Here is a 23,451-nt window from a genome sequence, read left to right on the forward strand (position 1 = left end):
ATAGTATTCTTCCTCATGGAGACAACAAAAGTACAACACTGAGGCTAAATTACCAAAAATGTAAGAAGAATGTGTTTTTCTATTTTATGGCTTACATAGTCACATTATACATTTTGTGATTTGTTATAAAACATTTGGGGTTATAAAGCCAATCAACAATGTTTAGTAATATTTATGTTACTTGGTTGGAATTTCTGCAAAATGCTTGACGTTTGTCATTTTTGAGGTTTGGAGACAGTGGCTTTTGCTGTCTTAACCTTTTAGTGTGGCATTTGCTTTTCTTTTCATCTTTTTTTCTTTCGTGTGGGAGTGGAATCACAAAACCCAAGCTACGTTCTCTTGGAACTCAGTAGTGTCAGTTAAATGCTGAGCTGATGCCTGCTTTGGTATCGCTGCTTTTCAAGCAACATACTCAGTAGAAAGTGAGTGTGGTATCATATTTCTACGAACAAGTACCTGTATCTCCAGAGTGTCAGGTCCTGCATTTCTTCCACATCTAAAATTCCCATTGGTACTGCTCCAGTGGAACAAAATTGGCTATGAAGCCAGAGCACAGCAGTCTGAGAAGAGAGCACAGAGTGCATATATAAAGTATGAGTATCCTTCTCCTCCTTGAACAGCAGGCATTAGGGACTCCTTGCAACCTGTCCACCAGAAGTGAAAATCTGGGATAATGTCTCCAAAGTGCGGAAGCACACAGAAACTTGAGTTTCTTGTCAGCTGTTTTTTTTCTTTATTTTCCCTTCCCATAAGTGTCTGCATATAGCACTAAACACATTCAGCCTTCTGAGAGGTAAAATAATACAATAAAACTAAATAATCATTCATTTAACTTTGTCAGGAAATTTGAAACAAAACATCACTGTACGTTAAGTGGCTTGAGTGAGTTAAATGTGCTGTCCAGGACACAGAGCAGACCAGTCTTGGGGAAAGTATGTAGACAAAGTTTGACTGCTTCCTCTGAGCCTTTCATGGAAAAGAGCCTTTGCCAAGCTGTGCTGGCATGTGCAGACAGTTCTTCTTAAAGTGCACCCTTCTGAAGTCAGGATCAGTACACGTGCCCAGATACTTCGTGCAGCCCCACAGAATTCAGTGATCCTTAAATTCAAAACTTCTCTGGTCACAAGGGACCATTATTCCAGAGGTCAGACTACATAGCCATAACACAGACCAGAAAAAACTCACTGAGTAACTTTCTCCTGTTTGAATTGCAGTATATTTTCAGAACAACATGCAGCCGTGCCTAAATCCTAGAAGTGACTTAACAACCTGCCATATAGATTTAATTACCGTTTCTTCACAAACTTTTTATAAGTAAGAGAGTGAAAACAGGTTTCCTAGCTCATAGAGGATGTGCTGTGTTCTGAATTCAAAGTGCTGCTACCCTCCACTATTTTGACATTTTCATATGAAAATTTAAGTTCAGTGTTCAAGTCCATCTGGTAACCCAGGCTGACCCCAGTTTATGAGAACTGAAGCACTGAGGGATTAGCAGTAGTTGTGGAAGCAGAGACATTTCCCCATACTTAGAGGATTAATACTTTTACAAGGCAAGTATTTAAAGGAGCCTCAATGTACAGCTGAATAGGAGAAGAGCCTGTCAGTGTGTATCTGAAAACCATACCCTGTTAAAAGGTGGTGATCCCGCTGGAAAGTATTTTGTGGGTTTTGCTGACTCACTGGAGCAGCTGGCTTGTTACATTCGCCAGATACAAGAGAAACAAAAAGAATTCACAAGCAGCGTGTCTGTCTGTGGGTACCTGTTTGTGTATTGACGGATATTGACACTATGGGAGAGAATTGTGAATGCAGTCACCTTGAGGAAAACATCCAATCTGCAATTTCATATATTTTTATGCATTATGTTGACTGTCTGTGTTTGTTAATAAATATAAGACCAAGAGAAACAGTACTTCATATTGACACACTCCTTTGCTGTTTTGTTCAAAGATGGTTTTTGCACTATTTGCTCAGTAATCTGTGTTTTCAGATGTGTTATGTCATCACTGTCTTTTCTGCTACAGATATAGATGAATGCCAGCACAGGTCACTTTGTGTGAATGGACACTGCAGGAACACAGAAGGGTCTTTTAGATGTGTTTGTAGCCAAGGTTACGCATTATCTTCTACCGGAGATCAGTGTGAAGGTAAGCTTGTGGACTTAAGCTACTGATTCATTTTTTTCAGTAAGATCTTGTGTATTTCAGCTGTAGGCATGAACTCTTTTGCAAGTGGGGTAGAAAGATATATTGCTCCTCTTTCTTTTGCAGTACTTTGCTGTCAACCGTTCAACAGTCCCCTCCTGCACAGCCACATATTTATTGTTTCTTAGAAATAGTGCCTGTCATCTTTTCACATACAAGAAATCAGCACGTGGATTTCCAACAGTAAGACTGAAAGAGCAGTTGACATTGTTACCCAAAACACTTAAGCTTTTCCAAATCTTGTTGCTCAAATTCTGTTGCAGAGCTCTATGTTGGTTCTGTATTACAAAAGCTTCTGCCAGCATACTCTGTTCACATGGGATCCTGCTAAGAGAAAATTTCTTCAACTGGTTTGGGGAAGCTTGAATCCCACATGTGCACTGGCAAGAGGAAATACACAATATATGATGAGCTTTAAGGGGATCTGGTGGAGCTCACAGCTTTCACTGTCTCAGAAAGCAATCTGTGTACTGAGCTTTTAAAAACAAAAGAGGTGAAAGAACTATAGCAAATTTAGGGAGAAATGCTATGTTATACAAAACAGCCACGTTCTATTATCTCTCAAGTAGAACAGCTTAATGTCCAGTAATTGGCAAGCAGATACTTTTTTCTAATGAATTATTTCAAACCTGCTCCCTCTTCTCCATTGTTGTATCATATCAGGTCATATAGCCTTTTGCTGCACTACTCACAGTCATCCTGAGCATGTGAGGTTTCTCATAAGTGAGCTCCAGAAACAATTCTACCTCAGTTGTTTCCTTATCTCCTACCCTACAGGAAAAAACTCTCAGTTAGGCTGTTACTGTAGGTGTGGTATTAGCATAAATAAACTTTCTGGTCTCTGGTGTGCTTCCTGTAGCTGCTAATACCATGCAAAAGACAGAGCTCCTTACTGTTGTTCTCCCTGCTGTGTGTTCTGCTGTTAGGTTATCATGCACACAGCACTCTAGGAGGCTGTTACCACCCTCTCACCCAGAGCAATACGTCAGGAATCCTCCTCTTCAGTTGATCCAGGCAAAAGAGCAGTTCCCCCAAGCTGTGACACAGTGCTGTCTTCTCAAGACAAATCTATGATATCAGACCAGAGTTTATCAGTGCTGATGGTATGGGATTGTCCACATTTAATGAGTGACAACATATCTTGAAGTTCTCACCAACGAGGCAATAAGGATATCTTATAATCTCTTTGGTACTGATCGGTTGGGAGAATATAGTCACAGAAGAACTTAAGATCATCTCAGCATTCCTGGTGAATACCAGTATCACTTGCATCAGCTGCAAGAAATGTGGGCTGACGATGCAAGGCACTAGAAACTTGTGTCAAAGAATTTTGTTTTCATTTGGCTTCACATGTTCATGAGTTGTGACAGATGCGGAGATGCACTGTCAAGAATCAAAGATTCTTGGTCCAATCAAGGTCAAGCCTGCCTCCTAAAGACAGAACAGACTGTGTGGTGTCATTCCTGACAGATACTCATCTCACCTCCTCTTAACAGACTTCAACAGATGAGATTCCAAATATCTCTTCAAGCAGCCTGCACTAGTACTTTGCTGTTCTTACCTTAGACTTTCTTTTTCCCTAATGTGTGATGGTAATTTTTTATTGCTTCAGTTTAATTTATGACTTTTTAGCCTGTCAGCCTTCGACAAGAAACAGTCTTCTTTATTGAAACGGTCTTCTTTATTTCCTCTGTGCATAGCAGATATGGGCAGGCTGGATGAGAGGGATGCATAACCATTTCAAGCATTTAGATTGCTTCAGCGAGAGGCCTTACAAACCACTAAGTCCGCAGAGAAAGATTTTGAACTAGTAAATGCTGTCAAAAGAGTGTAAGCTTGGAAAATTGTTCGTTAAACAATCTTGTAGTGAGGAAGAGCAAATGAAATATAGAAATTAATTTAAATCCATTCTAGTTTCCAGAACTTCTCTTCAGTCTGCTTTGGCGCATTTCATACAGCCCAGGAAGTCACAGTAACTGTTGCTGCTTTCCATCACTGTGATGTGGGCTGTCAGGAGAGGTCCATGTTTTACTTTATCTTCATCTCTTCCTTGTTCCCATTCAAGGGCAATTTTCAAGAAAAAACAATTTCAGAAGCTCTCAAGGCAAAAGAGGAGGAATTGGATCATACAGGGAAAACAGGTAAAGCTGTTCCCTTACCCCACGGCCTTTGTCTCATTCACAAGAGTCTGTAGCCAAGTCTACAGCTGCTCCATCCAGTGACAAAGTGGTTAATTTCTGCAGAGACAATTTGTTCACTTAAGATTTTCATAAGTATTAAAAGTTCTCCACAAAATCTGTCCATCTCTTGAAGTAGAAGAAATTCTTCAGTACTTGCACTATATCCCTTCAGTATTTTCTGAAGTACATGACATTATGGACTGCTTTTTGCACCTTGGAAACCAAGTGTGAACGCACCGTGCTAGTTCCGCTCTCTGTAAGAATGCTTTATGCAACTACTTTATCTGCTGTAAGTTCAACTCTTCTGATTTTCTTCACCTTCAGAAATATGTATATGCACTAGCTGAACTTACATATAGACTGTACATCTCAAAGAACTTGGGCTGCTGGAAAAGAGTCTTGTCTAAAGCATACGAGAGGCTCCAGTGCTCCCCTAGCAGCTTTCAGAGATTTTGCTAGCCCAAATGCTCTAGATGTACACCTGTGAAGGGTGATTAAAAAGTACTGAACACTTCAAGAATGAATTATTGTCTCTGCTTTTCCTCGAGATTCTTATGCAGTAACCATAGGAGCTGTGACGATTTCCATGAGAGAAAGGGAGGTTTTTGTCCTATATGGAAAATAATGAATTTTGACTGAGTTTGGCAGAAAACGCCTTCTTGTTGTGAGGCTTGGCATTAACTCGGCGCAGGGGAGTCGTTAATTTTTTCTCATGCTCCCAGTCAAAATTAATTGCTGTTTTTCAAATAAACCACAATTTATTTCTCAGTCGAAAATGATTATAAAACATGTGGTTATCAAAAGGTCACAACTTTGTCAGCATTAAGTGCAGTTTTATCTGCAATAACATTCATATATGTAAGAAAGCAATCACTATTTCTTATTTTAATCAAATAGATTAAATCCCAAGGTTAGTTGCACTTTGATGTACAGTGTAGGCCTTCCAGAGATAAATGTAGAAATGAGGTCATATACTCTTTTTTAATTACAATTGTTATTATTCCTGAAATGCATGAAAAGGTTACAATTCTAGTTATATCAAATCTGTGGTTAAGAAGTCAGAATATTCCAGGGCAGTGGAAAAACTTTGTCGACTTTTTCAGGAGAAACTCTGTCCCATCAAAGCAATAGACTCGATTAATTACAAGGTAGATCACTGAGGAGAAAAGGGCAAGTTACTTCTGAGATTTTTCTTTTATTTTCTGTTTGCTTTTAAAACCAGAGACCCAGTCATGAAGTACTTTGTGATCTTTAGTTGTAGTGAAACAAAACTGTGTAATATCACTGGAATGTAGGCACTTGCTGAGTTAATCCTGTACCTGTGCTCTGTTTCCTCTGTTGGGCTGCCATTGCCTTTGAATGGTAATGGAAAGAAAAGACTTTTGGTAAAGACAATGCCAATATCCTGTTCTTGAAATATTTGGTTGTTTTGTTACCTAGTTTCTGTCTTGAATCTTTCTCAGCTATGTGTCAGTATGTTTACCCCATCGACGTCAAGACTCTAGGGCAGTCTATAGACTGAGGACTTGGCACTGGGAATGTGGTGGATAGGCAGCTGGGAGCTGGACCCTGCATGCCCTGCCTCTTCATCTGGATTTATGGCTTAGGTGCAGCACTACGCAAAAGCAACTATTCAGCTTTGTAATGAAGCTGCTAAGCCTGCAAAATAGCTGTATTGCATCACATAAACTGCCTCTGCGAAAACAACCATTAGCACAGCTGTACACACAGTGTGGTCTGTGTGCTACAAGCCTTCTGTCCACGTGGCTCTCTTGTGAGTAGTCTCCATAGGCATGTCTTGTCTGGTGTGGCACACCAGCTATGCCCGGTCTTGCACATGCTCTGGACAACATCTGAGTCAGGTCAGTTCAGGCTCAGGGATCTTTGTGCAGCGGTCTAAACATGTCTGAAGATATATCTTTCAAAACACAAGTTTGTATCACTGGGCATTTTTTGTGTCTGTCTTGGAAGACAAACACAGCTGGTTGGCTTTTCTTGATAATTGTACTATAATGCCACAGTCACCATTATAGTAAGATAGAGATTGATACAAAGGTCTGTTATGATATTTTTCATTAAAAATTAAAATGACACATATTCAGTATGCTTGCTAAGAAGAAATGATCCACAAACTCAAATTTTAAAGCTTTCTAGAAATACAAGAAATTTGATAATACGGTGAAAGAAATGAAGAGGACATCCTCACATAGTTACTAAAGGACACTGTAGCTTCAAGTTGCTACATTAGTGTTGAAGTATCACTTAAGAATTCATCAGTTTTACATCATTTGATTATTCAGTTACATTTTTATTTCAGATATTGATGAATGCCTTCAAGACAGTGATGTTTGCCTTCGAGGAAACTGCATGAATACTGATGGGTCTTACAAATGCACTTGTCCAGATGGTTTCCAGCAGATAGCGAATAGGGGATGTCAAGGTATGAAATAGCTATTAAAAGTACCTGGATCATTTTTATAAGTATGTAAGTTTATAATCATAACTTGTGAAGGTCACAGATCACGATAATGAGGATAAACTCATTTTATTTATGATTGATAGTACTTTCTTACTCTTCTGACTTAATATCATTGTCTCTAAATATAAGTTGAGAAATGAGTTCAAGAGGCTTAAATTTCAGCCTACATAACTCGAAAGAGAATCTATATTAGCACTCACAGAGATTCAGTACTGCATTTTCCCAAATCCTTGTAGCATTTATTTTGACAGTACCTTGTATATTTGTGAACTGATGTTGTAACAAAGCAGTATAGCTATTCTCAATTCATGTTAGGTAAACCTGTCATCTCTAAAACATTTTGCAGTACTTTGTGGAGAATGGGGAGGAAGAGAATGTGTTACCTGAGGCTAAGTCAACACTGCCAAATCCAGAAAAAGTACTTCCCAACTTTTGGGTCTGAAGAATGCTATCTCTGTGTTGGCACAACACCCAGGCATGCCTCAGCACTCCCTTTTACCATCCATTTTTATGAGACAAGAAATGGTCTCAGAGCTGGAAAGTGGTACCATCTTCATGCTCTAAATGATTGGAGGACCAGGAGTTTGGACTCTGCTTTGGCGCCTCTCATGCACAGTTTAGACTTGAGCTGAGACTACATTCCAACTGATCTTTGTTGAAGATCTTATGCAACCGACAGTAAATTCCTTGCAAAACTTCTAAGTATTACATGTGACTGCTTTCTAATGCTGAAAACATTACATTCAACTTAGAGAAGTACTGTATTAGACCTTACTTCAGCAGATAAAGGGGAATTGACCACAAGCTATAAATCAGTGCCAGCTTTCCTACCATCTAATTCACTTCACTCCATTATGTTAAGGAGAAGTATATAGGCTACATGAATGAATATCACAAAACTGAAAGCGCTTAGGTGCCAGCTAAGGGGTAGACAGTATTGTAAACAGAAAAATGTGAATGAATATTGGAAATCATTTCAGGTAAGAGTGCCACACTTGAGAAAAAAGACCACCAATGTTGAAAAATAAGAATTTGTTGTAGAAGGGGAGTGAAACTGCTTGAGAAGTAGCCAAATGAGTATCAGAACAAATGGAAGAAAAGGGGAGCTGATACAATGAATACAGACAAGTTAGAATAGCAAAGAACCGGACACAGTGAAAGAATATAAAGGGAGGTCTATGACTAACAGAATTAAGTATGTTTAGAGGGTTATTACTGTGTAAGTTACCTGTTGAGCTGTTACATGATCTAATAGTAGAATTTTCATTAGTCAGAGATTGAAATCTTGAATATATTTTTCTTGTCCTGTATTTTGGACTGGACAAAACTAGCCATATTTATATTGTAAATGACTTTTTTGTCTCAGTAGTACCTTCAAAATACTTTACACAGCAGTGAAACAGGGACATCTTTAAATGACTGAAAGTTAATGCTTATATCAGAATTCTGTAACAGCAAGAAAAAAGACAAAAACATTTTTGACAGAATTTGTGTGGAGAGATTAGGGGTGTGGTAGAAGATGAAGATAATAGGACACTAGTGCAGAGTGATCTTGAACACATTGTAAACTGGGTATGAGCAAACAATATGTATTTTAATATAGCCAGTTACATACTGAAGAAGGAATCTCAATCATACGTGTAGGATAGTGGGTTTCCTTCTGGGACACAGTGATTGAAAAGGATTTAGGGGTCAGAGATAGGTAGCTAAATATGAGCTTCCAGTGCAACCCTGTGGCCAGTAGGACTAATGCACTGTCTGGAAGATAGAAAAAGCATAATATGCATCAGGAGTATGCAAGGCTTTTTTTACCTCTATTTTGCACTTATGCAGCTGCTCTTGGCACATGGTTGTACTTGGACATTTGGGTGCCCAAAATTCAAAATGGATGCTGATCAGTTGAAAAGAGTTCAGAGATGAACTCAAAAAAAATGATGGCCTGGAAGAGAAAAGATTGAATAATTTTAAGCTGTGTATTTTGGTAACAAAAAAAAAATAGGGGAAATTTAATCATAGCATTCTTACCATCAAAAGAAATGATAATTGAAAGTAGAGAACTCTTGAATTAAACTGGCAAATCTGTCACAATGCAGTATCTGCAAAGTTGAATCTGGACTAAAATTTAGGCTAGAAATTAAGAACATGTATTTTGGTTAGGAGCAAAGCTGAAAAGAGTCCAAAATATCATAAAGTATGTAGTGTTCTCTTTCAGACAAATTAAACTCTATTTCCCTGACATTATTAATTTTGTTTTCTTGTCTTTTAAATGTCATTCTACCCTTGTGTAATCAGCTGTTATGGTTTCCAGTATTTTTCTGGCAGTTTTAAAAAACTGGCTTAGTTTCAAGAACAGTGTGCATGCTGAGAAGGTACTGTACTGCATCTGTCTTTGCTGATGTCCCAACTTACCTGTCTTGGACACCAAGAGCTTTCCAGAGTATGCCATAGGTCTACATTTGCCTTGATTTCATAGAAGACTTCATATATGTAGGTGTTGTGTGAAATGCAGCACGCTGACTTTTCCCTTAGCACCTTATACAGATATTACCTTCCCCAGGCTGCCTTTGTTCTTTCCACATGTGCAATGTCTTCAGGACACTGGCCTAGAAGGTTTATATACACAAGATACAATCAGTCTGCATTTAAAGAAAATTCTATTATGGTGTTATGGGACTTGAAATAATAGTGCCGAAATCATAGTTTGTCTAGTCTATCAAAATTATTGTCTACTTTTATGCATTTTGTAAGGCTCTAAGGATGGCTGGAATCTAAACAATAAAAGACACAGTTAAGAGTAAGAAATTCTGCTGTCTGTTATGATGGATGAAAACATCTTGAGTAAATTTTTTTTTTCTAATTTTGTGTTTGATCTCAGTGTGATATTGAAAACTTCTTAAAGGTTTCAGTAAAGCAAAATACCACAAATTAAATTTTATTTTATTTTATTTCATTTTATTGTATTTTATTTTATTTTTTACAATTCTTGTAAATGTACCTCTTGAAAAAAAAATGAAAGAATGAATGCATGTGATCTTTGAGTTCTGATGGCAGGTTTTGTTGGTAAGAATACATCAGTCAGAAAGAAATGCTTGTTTTTTAGATACAAAAGTAAGTTTGAAAGGCAGTATTTGAAAAATGCTTTCTAAATTCCAGAAAAAGAACAATGATTACGAACACTTATATACCAAACGTTTGGGACCACTCCCCATAAGAAAAAAAGAAAAATGAGTATTTGGCTTTAAGTTGTATAAAATCAATTTGCTGGAAAAGATGCAACTCCAGACCTGCTGGTAACACAAACACATGGAGCCAGATGGACAAAGTTGACAAGCATACAGCAATCAAGAAGCAGTGAGATGGAGCCATCTGAGAATTCCCCTAATGCAGAAGAAATGTTGGCTTGTGTAGAGCTTATCCTGACATCTCACAAATCACTCTCATCTGCTCATCCTCGTTGCAGAGAGTGATATAGAGGGAGTATGATAAATCAGAACATACTGATGCTTATACAGAGTTTAAAAAAGATCCCACAAGATTTGGTTACTCCTGAAAAAGAGCCTGATATGCCTAGCTAGTAGATACAAAAGCTTCTTTTAAGACTAATTGAACTTAGGCTTAATATTAAGGGAATGATTATTTGCAAAGCTATTAATGTCTCTGTTTGCAGATATCAATGAATGTGAGAGATCTGACCTCTGTTCACCTCACGGGGAGTGTCTGAACACAGATGGGTCCTACCAGTGCATATGTGAGCAGGGCTTTTCTGTGTCTGCAGATGGCAGAACATGCGAAGGTGAGACAAGTCATAGTAATGCATGAGCTTCCCCCTGCATTCCCATTGCTTTGCTGTTACTAGTTGGGTAAGAAAAGCAGTTTGGGTGTAATACTGCAAAAATAATATTAACTTATCAATCTGCCACGTAAAGATCTCTTTTTTTTTTTTCTTCTTAAATGCATGGCATGATATGTTGCTGTTTGTGTCATAAGAAGTATAACAGGAACTGTACAAAATGGGCGACACAATAGAGTTAATGTTTGTTAGAAGCTGTTTTACTTCTCTTGACTTTTAAAAAAGATGCCATCTGAACATTGGATTATATTTTTGTAAGCAAAAGAAATTAGTGAAAAAGAAGGAATACTGACATAACTATGGCAAATGATGACAAAGATGGGAATTATGTCCTTATAATAAGATACGTGAAACCAGTGGACGCCTGTAATAACATGAAAGTCTGTATATTCAGAGATGAAAAATTATTTCTGTCCTATAGCATAGGTGAAAGAAGAAATATTTATAAAATGCAAATAAAGTGAGATTGGAATTTGGACTTCTAAGAGGTTTCAGATGGGTAGCCCTTCTGCCATATGTATTTAGCGTCATTTAATTTACAGTGTCTTATGTGCATTAGCAGCAAGCCTGAGCTGCATAAATGTTCTTATTGCTGGATGTGAGACAGCAGAACTTGCCTTGTCAAGACCTTGACAACCAGATGAAGCATCCATGCAACTTAGCTCCAGTGAGAAATTGTAAAATGCTGACAATGATAGCACCTCAGACATTTCGAAATGTCAGAAATTGAGTAAATCTTAGTAATTAGATCTTTGCAGTGGTAAAGTCATCTTACACTTCATATACAAGTATGCTCATACAGGTATTTTTCTTATAAGAAATGCTTATAAGTTGCTACAGTAGTAATGCTGGTGAGAAACATCAAGAAGCCTGGAATTTAGGTCCACCTAAGGTTTTTATTTGGTTATAGCACGAGGAAATGTCCCGTTGCTAATGGAAAGCACACGCTTGCTCATGATGTTGCTCTCCTGCACTTAATTTAAAACAGGAGACTTATGGTCAATGATACCAAGAAGATATGTGGCTTTATGTAGTCAGTGATGCTGACAGAAAACATAAATTCCCCTGACTGGATGAAGAATGGCTGTTCTTATGGATGAGAGGACTTTTCAAGGCAAGAAGCCTTGTGGGAAAAGTAATGGTATTGAAGAGGAAAAAGTTATGCTGTAGTAGTTCAGCAGGATGCATGCAGAAGAGAAGACCTGGGCAGAGATAGCTCAGTGTTAAAATCTATGGGTGGTGGATCTCAAGTGTTCAAGAAGTAAGCAAGCTGTTCTATTCCAAATTATAAGCCAGTAAATCCTCATGTAACTGGTTTTCACAGGCCAGCTCTTCTCATCAGTTCACTTAGGACTAGTGAAAAGGTTCTTCCTTCAGTAGAGAAGATGTGTGGAAACCTCCGTAGCATTTACTTCCCCTACTTTTACCAGAGGAAAAACAGCATTATTATTTCACCTGACGTATAACTTGATATGTAATAAGTAATATAATAACTAAGGACATGAAATACACTATTGGCAAGGGTATTACTGTTATGCTGATGTAAGAGAATGTGTGTTCTATATTTAGATATGGTATGGCATTAAACACAATATTTGTGTTTTAATTATTGTTGGTAACTAAAAAATCCTACAGATATTTTGTTGCTTATTCATCTCTAAACATTTACTTTTTATTGTGATCATGGTATAAATTGTAAGAAACATTTTCTTACTGTAATAGAAGAGCATGGTCAAGTAGACTAGAGAGAATGAATCTGAATAGCGATTGGTGGAGAAGCCAGCATTTTATGATCCCAGGTAATGAGGACAATTCCAAGTTTTTTGGTAATCAATTGCTAAAAGCATGTTCGTGGACTCTCTTGGCAGCATGTATACATCTCACTCAGTCTTTACAAAGGATATGGTTAAATATCTTCAGTTTCTCGGCAAGAAAAGTAGTAGCAGGTGTTTTGCCTCACTGTTGAACATAGTTTTTAAAAATAAAAAATAAAAAGTGTAGCCTGCTATTAGTAGAAACCAAACACTTTATTCCAAACCAAATTTAGAGGAAGACTTTCTAACCTTGTGAAATAAAACTCTCAGAAATTAAAAAGGCAAAACTGAACAGAAACACAACTTAAAAAAAAAAAAAATGTTAGCAGCATCTAATTTTAGGAGATATACCATAAATAGTGAATCCTCTCTGTCTGGATCTCTGACAGTTAATAAGTAGCACAGTTTCCAGGGACGGGTTACCGTCACGTATGATAAAGTAGTACAAAGTTAATCTTCATTAGAAAAAAAAGCCACAGTTTTACTAAGTAGAAAAGGATGAAATCATAAGATCTGTTTCTAGGATTGTGAGTAGTTTTGGAACTTTTTTAATGAAGAATAAAACAACAAGTACAAAACCAGTTGACCGTGCTTCACAAGTAATTGGTGGTGAGTATGGAATACAGATCAGACTTCATCTTCAGCACTTGGAAAAGTATTTTAATAGCTTGGCGAAGCAAGGGTACTTCTAGTCTTCTGCAGCAGCAGCACTCCTTTTCTACCATGACTAGTTTCTCCATTCTGTCATTTTAATAAAAACAATTATATAGTTGAAGAAAATCATTTAAAGGGAGCACTGATGACTTCAGTGTTAGTATTTGTACTGGTGTTAGTTTCAGGAGTCAGCTTCATGCAAAAAGACAAGATGAAACAAAAGGATCAAAAACAAAAGGAATGTGTGACATTCCAGGTACTGGAGAAAGGATGTGGCTCCCAGCCGCAGAAGCTACTGTTCTTTACACGAAGTTTCTCTGTGAATTTAATTCTAGTTAAGTGAGTGAGAATAACTGTTTATACCATCAGAGAAAGAACCTGAGGAAATTTTGCTGGATTCAGACGCCTTTCTGTGCCTGGGGAACAGATTTTCCGTATCTCCAGACTGTTTTTGTATGAGTTTGAATCGTGTTTTGTTTTTTTTTTTGAAAAGTCAGAAACAACAACAACATGAAACGTTTAAGAACCCCATGTGGTTCAGTTCTGGTATGGAGCTTTTATGGCGATTGGCCAAAGAAAACTGAACAGCTGCAGAGACTGTCTTCTTCCAAGGTGCAGACAAACTTTTGTTGTGGCAGTGACATTCCACTGCTGCCTGGCCCCATGTTCAGCAATTTGGCTGCGCCAGGCTCTCTGAACAGGAGGCTCTCGGAGCACTCCCTAGCTCCTTGTTGAGCTCTCAGGGGTTCCTGTAAAGGCAGGGTCGTACCCAGTTGGCTGCAAGTCAACTGTGTTGGCAAAAACTCAGTTTAGAGATTCTCTGATGCTTAGTCAATATCCTGCCCCAAGCACCTCTTCTGTCTGTGTCCAATCCCATCTGTCTCTCAGTCGCTCCCTCACTTTTCCTGTCTGCTGCAAGCCCCTAGCTTCACTGCCTGCCTCAAGAGGCACTCCAAAAGAACTTATTCATCCCATCAGTGCTCAGCAACCTCTGCTTCTTCCTTGTCCCTCATTTGCTGTCTCATATCCTCTTCTCCTTTCCTTGTCCACTCAGTATCTGTCATCCCTCTGAGCCTTTGTATGCTTGTATGAAGCATCCACAGATCAGTCTGTGATCAAAGAATAAATTGGAAATCTCAACATGAAGATGCTATATCGTCCATCATTTAAGGTGTCTGCATACCTAAGAAGTCTGAAAATCAAGGAATCAAAGAGCAGAGCTTTGAACAGTGTATAACTGTTACGTCTACCACCAAAGACATTTTAAGAGAGTACATGTTTGCTGTAACCACACATCACAATTGTAATTTTACCCTTGCAGGGAAGACAAGGCAATTTTAAGAAAAGGGTATTGTAAAATTCTATGACTCCTTTTGAGGCAGAGTGTCATTCTATGTTAAATGGAATAAATTTTATGCAGTAGACAACTTGAGTTTCACCAAATCTCTGGTTAAATACCAAGGCAAGAAAGCTCAAGCTTCTGCCAAGCATGGATTCAAGCATGCATCTCCAGATCATGCCCCGGTGATCTACCTTCTTGTTTCACAATGGATAATGAATAAACTTCACCAACTTTCTCACATTTCCTGATAGAGATGTTTTAGGACAACAGCTACTTCTTATCTGCACAGCAGCTAAAGAAATAAGAACACAAAGGGAAAAACAAGAGTTTCTTTCTTACCCACATCATTGCAATGTTTGAACAACCATCCAGAATCGTTGTCTCTAGATGGCCAAAATCTGTATTCAAATATTCATTGCCCTGATACTCTCATAACAGTGATTTTTGTACGTCAGAAGCACAGCTCTGTTCTCCTAAGCACTGTACAGAGCTGTCCTAGCAATAGTTCATCTTCCAGATGCTTTGCAGTGTAAATTTTTGCAATTTTTAAATATCATGCCTGAGGTTAAGTATATGTTCACCTTGTTCACATTGGCAGAAAACAAGAATGTGGTGTTGAGCTGAATAGAAGTAAGCTTGAGTGCACACATGTTGCCTTTCTTTAGATCTTGATGACATTAGATTAAAGGAGTTTTGATTAAACCAGGCAGCACCAAGTCATGGATTCTAAAGCAGGTCATAATTAGAGAGCTGCTTTACTTGCTGTATAGACACAGGATATGTTAGTTTCACATTTAGTTTTTTCCCCTTGCTTTGTCTCTGTATAGCATGAGAATTGCCGATTACAGGGTTCATGCTTTACAGCACGATTAAAGAAACAAATGCCCTATCCGGCTGTAAAACAGGAGTCCTTTGAGTGAGCTGTCTAGACAAGGAAAAATATTTGGTGCTTGGACCTTCTCTGTAATTTCCCAAGCACTGAAAGATCCAGTCATATTCAGACTGTGTACTTTTTAAAAACAAAGCCATCTTCTATGCATATTATATACTAAATTAGGGTACTTGCTATGATCACAAATTTTGTCTCTGCAGCTTTTCAGTCAGTGACCTTAGTTTACTTTTGGAGACCATGATCCATTCCCCTATTTGTTTTCTTTAATATTTAGCTATTAAATAAAAGCAAAACTGTAATTCATGTAATTCTAAAATCCCCAGTTGTCTCTTCTGTCTAGGCTTTTAACAGTGTAAGTGTCCTGTGGCTCAGGAACTTCTGTTATTAAGCTATAGCTGGCCACTGAAAATACAAACACTGTATTATTGTCTGTTTTCTTAAATTCCTGGCTGTCAGTTCACCACTGCTTACTCAGTTTGAATTCCCTTCTTAACTGGGCCCTCTGAATAAGAGAGACAGTATTAAGATTTTTTGCCCAGATATGTGAAACTCCAGATTGTGAGAGACTAAAAATTAATCTACGATGTCATGCAGGTCTAATACTCAGTAGCAAAAGCGAAGGATGAAAAAAAAACCACAATGATAGCTGCTGATGTGGTAGTTTTATCTTTCTCCCAGTAACTCCATATCCATCTTTTTATAATTCTGTCATCATGGTGATTGGAAAAAGAAAGGGTATCAAATGGAATACTTAACCTTTCACATTTGACAGTGTTTTTAATACAGGTATATATTGTTTTCTCTTACTGCTGAATTAATTCTGCTTGGGAGGGTTTGTGGTAGATTTCATAAACTTCATTATTCAGAAAGCACTCATGTTTTTATATACAGTTCCTTCAGAATAAACACAGTAGCTGTTATATTCTTTGCCAAATAAAAAATAACCCTTTATAAAATTAATTCCTTTAATATTTTTCTTTGTTTAATAAATCAAGATAAAACGATTATTGGAACTTCTGACAAAACCAACAAACTAAATAAAATATTCTGCAAGTTCCATCTACAAGTACTTTTTAAAAATAATTATATTCATAAATGTCTCCTAGATTTCAGTGTATTTAGTACATACAGTTTTTGCATGAATTTTGTGTTTTAGCTGAACATTATTAACCAGTGAATCAGTTCAATGAGAGGTGAGTTTTCCATCACTTAAACAACCTTAAAATGATATTAGATGCCTTTATGAAAAAGATGTTACAATTCCACAATTCACTTGGTTAAAAAAAATGTGGAGGTGGTTGGTTTGGGTTGGTTTGGTTTGTTTTTTTTTTAAAACTTATTTCAGTGGTCAGGCTACATTATGCGGATAGCCTCTTCTGGTCTTGAGTGTCTATATGCAGTTCTAAACCTGTCTCAACCCCAACCACAGCAAATAGAAAAGGCTGTTTTTCAGGACTCCAAAAAAGTCTCAGCCTGAGGCAGGCAGAAGCATGTTTGGATGAATTTGGGTGCTTAAGGAGTGAGAGGGAAGCACAACAGGCAACCTGTTAGGAAATCTGTGGATGGTAATGCGGATAGCATGGGGATTTGTGACCACGTGGTTCACATAGAACCAATTCCCTTTCAACTGAGCTTCAGACATGGTTAAAAAATGAAAATGTCCTTACACATTGAGTGCTGCCAGGAGAAGAAGAAGGAGTTGCATCTTTGCTGACTTTTCTAAACCTTTGACACAGCTGTGAACAGTTGGAGGGAGCAGGCAGGACTGCATTTCAGCCCTCCTCCTTCAGAAAGACACCAAACAGCAGTGTTGCTCACCTGTTCAAAGGTGCCCTCTCTGTGTCAGTGCAGGATTCAGTCCCATCGGCCCTTTAGTTCAGTGAGCGCTTAAGGCCTTCGCTGGTGAGATCTGTCACATGAAGGTCTACCCTAATGTGCAGAATTAATGACCTAGCTAGTACCCAGGTAAATCAAAAGCAGGTCACTTTCTTCACCATTTAAAATGTAATTACGCCTGAGGCACAGCACAGAATATAATTACAAGTGAATACCAACCTTACTTTACAGTCGTAATGGTTCCTAGGAAAGAAATACAGCAATAACTTCTCTGCTTCAAACTGCATAGGAATTCAGAAGGCAGAAGGTACTAATCCTAGTATCCTGGCAGGTTCCCAGTTTTCTGAGTTAATGTTCTTCCTCCTGAAAAAGCACACCTTAACATCTTAAACAATGGTCAAGGCCTTGGTTTTAGGTCTTAATTCAAGTGAAGATAAAAATAATATATTCCTCACACTTGTAATACACTTACAAAAATAAACCATGTTCTGCCACAAAGCAGCTCTGCTTTGTTATCATTCTGTGATTATAGGCTGGTGGGCAGCTGAGTCACAGAACAGACTTACGCAGTGACTTTTACTTGTAAGACCAGCAAACCACAAATGGGAACTACAAATGAAAGGATGAGTATGGAAAGTATACAAGCATTGTAGTTTCTTTGCCTACATGAATAACATTATTCGTATGTGTAAACCTAAAGGATTAAAGCCAGAATTTTTGGTCTGTAGCTACTTACCACTTACCACATGCACCATGAAATTCTCTTCTCTTTCAGGAGCCAGAACGAGATCTGTGCAAGCACTTCTAAGCACCACATAAACTCTTTTACCCATGTTCAGCACTTCTACACAAGGGATGTTAACTGTACTCTTAAACTCTTCTTGCACAGGGGGTTCAGTTTCATGCATGTTGTTGACTATGTAATGCTCCACTGGCAGAACCTGTAGGAAATTTGGAGGGAGAGATGGTCACATTTAAATTATGTCTTATTCTGTGGCACATAGCATCACGCTATGATTGGGCAGGTTGATGAAACAGGTGGAAGGTAGTTGACAAAAATCATTGTCTGACATGAGATATTTCCTGTGAAATTAACACTGAAACTATCATCAAAATTGTACATGCTCTTTATTTTTTTGTCTGTCCTTTGTGTGTTCCTTTCCAGTGTATAGAGAGAGATCACTGTGTCTGTTAGCAAGAACAGCCCATCTGTTGTTTTTCTGCACTCTTCATGAGTGTCTGCCTTTGATTGTCACATCGACATTGCCTGTCTGATGTTAAATTCTTCTTTGCAGATGTTGATGAATGTGTGAACGGCACACTGTGTGGCAGTCATGGGTTCTGTGAAAATACGGATGGCTCCTATCGCTGCCTCTGTTACCAGGGGTATCAGGATGCACAGGATGGGCAAGGTTGTACAGGTGAGTTTCTACATGTAATTGGTCACTCCTGCAAGGTTCTAGTGAGCAAAAAGCAGCTTATAAGCAAAATGCATTTCTTCACAAGAACATTTTTGGTTTTGTTCAAGTTGGGCCACTTAGTAGTGAAGTTGAGCTGTGCTTTATTCGCTGAACTCTGTGCCAGGTGGAAACTTAACTGTGTAGCCACTTAATGAAAACCTGTTATTAGGATTGAACGGAAATCAACAGCAAATAAGCTGAGCCACTCATTTTCTCTCTTTAAAAAAAAAAAAAAGTAACACAAGAAAACCCACTACTTCTGCATGTCAGAACCATTCGCAAACATAAATTGTAACAGATTGAATTTAATGCTTTAGCCTACTTAAATGCAACATCTGTTTAGTCTCTTAACGGAATAACCAGAAGTCTGTACTACCTCCTACAGGAAATAAAGTCTGGCATGCGGTACAGCCAGTCTGAATTAGACGGCACACCTCCCTGTGCACATTGTATTTGAACACATTTTAACATTGGCTTCAAACTCCAAGAAAGATACCTAGCACTGTGAAAAGACATGAGATTTTTGTAAATGTATAAATAGTGCATGGTTTTTTTGTAAGTAATAGGCTTCCATATTTGTTGTTAATAGTGATGGTTGGACCTGAGAACAATCTGAGGCAGCACAAGTTTCTAATATAAAATTAGTACCAGATCAAGGAAAGGTATTCATTAAGCAATTTCTTCAACTCAGAATCAGGATGAAACACATTTACCAGGAGCACAGGCCTACATGGAATACTGAGCAGAAGGGAGTTAGAAGTTGTACAGGAGAGTTTATATCTGTTTTCTAATATATTAAATAGTTTTATTACTATTTTTTTCCTGCCATTTAGCACTTAGTTTACAACATACCAATGCATATGTGATTTTTCACAGGTGAAAACCAATTAAGCAAAGAAAGAAAAAAAAAGTAAAAGCTGGTGTAAAACTAAATTTTGAGTCATAATCTCTCAGTTTTTCTTTTATTTAATACACATGATCTCAAGAATATGGTGGGAAATTATAAAATGGTCTTATAAATTTTGATGCCAGTTATCCAGCAAAACAGTTTTAGGAGAAAGATAAGTATTTATAATTCCTGGCCAGGCAACATTCTTCAAAGATGACTTCTTCCTTCTAGATAGAAATCTAACAAAAAGATAAAGAAAAACCTAAATACATTTTCTGAGCAAACCATGAATTAAATATAAAAACACACAAAAATCAACATTCAGTCATATAACTAGGTTTTCATTATTTCTGGATAAGAGGTAAAAAGGATAAAACATTGCCTCACAAGTTACACTTTAAACCCTACTCAAAGATATTTCTGATTTGTGATATACAAATTATGATTTTCATATTCTGGCATTAGTAAAAAGACTAAGTATAGATTTTCAAAGGTAAAGAAGGTTCAAAACTTTAGCAACCTAAAATGTAGTAAAGTTAAGTCATCCTAAGAATATTTCATAACCATTATTTAAACAGCAGACAACTCTCCCATCAATTGAAAGCATTTTCAGGGTAGACTAATTAGCAGTTATATAGAATCCAAGTTAAAAAATGTGTTTTTTTTTTTCCTTTTCTACTTTTTTTTTCTTTTTGTACTTGGCCAGTCACAGTTATGAGTAGTTTGGAGCTTCTAAATGTGGAATAGGAAATTTGCACTGTTCTGCAGGGGCTCTCTCAGGAATAACCTTTGTGGGTTGCAAAGCAGCCTGTGAGGACTTGCATAAAGGGAGGCATGCAGTGGAGGTGTGAGTGGAGAGTTCACTATTCAGTGAATGTTCATGAGAAAAATGGAATTTTGAGGGGAAAAAAGGGGTTCTCTTTTCATAGTGCAGTCTGAATCACACCAAAGCGTACTCATTTCGCTCCCTGAATTTAGTGGAAGTTTGATAATAAAGAGAACAAGTTTGGCTAAAGTAGCTCTTAAGAAAACAAATGAAATGAGCTTGAATCTTAAATCCCAAGAAAACAGTACAAAGAAAAGCAAGTATTTAAAAATGAAAAAGAAACCCAAAGAAAAAGGGGGGAAAAAAGAAAGAAAGGAAGAAAGAAAGAAAGCTGGTGTTCCAGTCTACAAGCAGCACCTAATCAGCACCAATATTTTTATGAAGTGTACTGTGGCTTTCAGGTACCTGTATTTCAAAGGGCCTAACTACTTGTTTATGAATCCACTTAGGCATTAGTGAGTTTTTAGTCTTTCCCCAGGGATCACATCTGTAATCTGGCAGACAATATTGGCACAGATACAGCAGATAAAAGAAAAAACTGTCAGCAGTGGGTCTGAATCGATTTATGTTTTGGCCTTTTTCCCCAGATGTGAATGAATGTGAAATGCTGAGTGGGGTATGTGGCGAAGCCCTCTGTGAAAACGTCGATGGTTCTTTCCTCTGCCTGTGTTCTGATGAAAACCAGGAGTATGATCCGATGACCGGACAGTGTCGCTTCCGTACCTCACCAGGTAAAATACCAGCAGATTTTTTTTGCATGCTTGTCATGATTTCTTCTGAACATGTAACCTATGCAAAGGTAAAGTCGGTGGAAATGCTCATGTAGTGGTCTTCTCATAGCATTATGTAGTACTAATATGACTCCTCAGAAACGGTAGTTTGGAAAACCAAAAGACAAAACACTGAGTTGTCGGTCACTGTGTGTGCTCCCCCTTCCTTTTTTACTCCATCTTTTGTGCTGTTTTTCTGAGTAATTCATTGTAAAGATTTTCTGAGGTTTCATTCAGGTGTTTTGGACGTTGCAAATACTACCAGAAATACATTAATTAAAAATGAATTTAGAACTCTCAAAGTTGCCTCTAGATTTTTACACTGATCCAGTCTGGAGAGAACAAGACTATGATAAGGACCAGCAGAGTACAAGAAATGAAGGAATTAATGTGCACAGTTGTTTTTTTTTTCCTCTCTGGAATGCAAATCTTGGTATTTTCTTAATTTGTTCTTACACTGCAGACAGATCTAGCCTCTGGAAAACTTTAGAAAAAAACTGTCTCTTCTGCCAGGATGCAGACTCTAGAGCTTAAGTAGCTGTGGCTATTTTCTCCTCTCACTTGTGGTCTTTCAGTTTGTTTACAAGGCTAAAACATCTGTGACCCAAGTATTTAGATTGTTGAATGTAGCACTCAGCAGCACTCCAGGTGTTGCCTGTGAAATATCATTAACAGCTGACTGACAAACTGAAACTTATGCAAAATCTTATGAGAATAATTTGGGCTTACAGGAATGAAAAATAAAAATCAGATGGCTGAGGCAGAAAAGCAATGCCCAGTGGCACTGCCTCCATTCCTGTTTGCAAGTAGTGCTTGCAGTGTTGCAGTACCTTTCCATCATGAAGCAGATTAGCTTAGGTGGGAACTGATGATAACTGAAGTAGTAGCATTTGCAATTCTTCCAGAGTATTTGAATTATATTCTCAAGATTTGCAGATATGAATGACATCATTGTTTTGGTACTGTGAGGGGGTGGTTCTTGGGAGAATTCAGCTACTGGTTGAAACAAAACCAAAGACAAAGTTAGCAGAGCACCTGAGCATGGTAAAAAGAAGTCAGGTTCTGGGAGCATTAAAGGACATACCCAACTGTTACTAGTGAGAGGGAGGGGATGAAATAACCTACAGTGTGGCTGATTGCACTGTGAACAGATGAGTACTCTACTGTCAGTACTAGCTCTATTTTGTTCTCATCAGCGTAGCTTTGCTGCAATTGGTTTGGAAGAAGCTATTCTTCCTTCCCCTCCAGCATTGATTGGGCCCTAACAGAGCATGTGGTTCAGCTTTGTCTCTTCTCTGATTAGATCATCAAGGAGGAAGATCTCACATAGGAGACTGGAAGGCATGCAAATTAGGACTCAGTGGGATATTCTTCATACCATATGCTCTTGAACTAGAATAAGGAAAAGTGACAGTACTACAGAGCTGTTACTACTTGCCTTCCAAAGTAAAAGGAGGAAAGGACTGCCATTAGTTCAAAAAGCATTTGCTTTCCTGTACATCCTACAGCCTTGCTTGTTGTTTTTTTCTTTTTTTTTTCTTTTTTTTTTTTTCTTTTTCCTCTTATAAATTGGTTTCTGCTTCTGAAGATCTCAGGGACTGAGTCAAGTGGTGACACTGCCCCGTGTTTCTCTTTATTAGATATTTCAGGAGCTGACAATTTGCTCTTCATTCTCCTACATCTGCTCATTTAACTTGTTCCTGTCTCATTCTGGGAACAAATGGGTGGCCCTTGTGCAGCTGCCAACTGAAGAGGAAATAAAAACATTTTTCTCCCCATTTGTAAGTGGGCAGGAGTTCCGTGTGGTCACTGCAGGATAGGCAACAACAGCTATGTTGGTTTGCCCAACAGTGAATACTTCAACCCTTCCCAATTAACCAGCTGCAGCACAATCATATAGCAATAGCTTGCTACCTCCCTGCAAATAGTGATGGAAGAGCAACGCATCCCAAAGTGTTGACAAACCACATACTCAAATTATGTGCAGTGCTTTGAGAGCTCTTATAGTGCATGTGGGCATCATCTGTCAGCACTAGGTTGCATCATGCCTATTTTGAGAAAGGAGGAATTTTATCTGTTATCCTGTTGCAGATATCTGTAGTTCAATGTGTTTTACTCAGCTTTTGCTTATTTCTCATTTTGCAATTTTGTGCATAAAGAAATGTCTGTGCATCTCATTCCAGGTGGAAATAGGATGCCATTTCTAAAAATGTGTGAAAATTGTTCAAATGTTACTTTAGTTTGGGAACTTATTT

The 23,451-nt window shown here is 38.0% G+C and overlaps 1 protein-coding gene across 11 annotated transcripts in view; it reads left to right on the top strand.

Annotated features, from left to right (window-relative positions):
- LTBP1 (latent transforming growth factor beta binding protein 1) overlaps positions 1-23,451 on the top strand; it is a 202,107-nt gene that overhangs the window by 149,095 nt on the left and 29,561 nt on the right. For all 11 annotated transcript variants that reach the window (XM_035557280.2, XM_035557270.2, XM_035557235.2 and 8 more), the window contains 5 exons: positions 2,025-2,147; positions 6,702-6,824; positions 10,531-10,656; positions 18,547-18,672; positions 21,014-21,157. In XM_035557280.2, the coding sequence (XP_035413173.1) occupies positions 2,025-2,147; positions 6,702-6,824; positions 10,531-10,656; positions 18,547-18,672; positions 21,014-21,157 (642 nt within the window). The remainder of the gene's footprint in view (positions 1-2,024; positions 2,148-6,701; positions 6,825-10,530; positions 10,657-18,546; positions 18,673-21,013; positions 21,158-23,451) is intronic.

This window comes from Cygnus atratus, chromosome 3 (assembly GCF_013377495.2).
Source record: "Cygnus atratus isolate AKBS03 ecotype Queensland, Australia chromosome 3, CAtr_DNAZoo_HiC_assembly, whole genome shotgun sequence".
NCBI classification, from domain to species: Eukaryota; Metazoa; Chordata; class Aves; order Anseriformes; family Anatidae; genus Cygnus; species Cygnus atratus.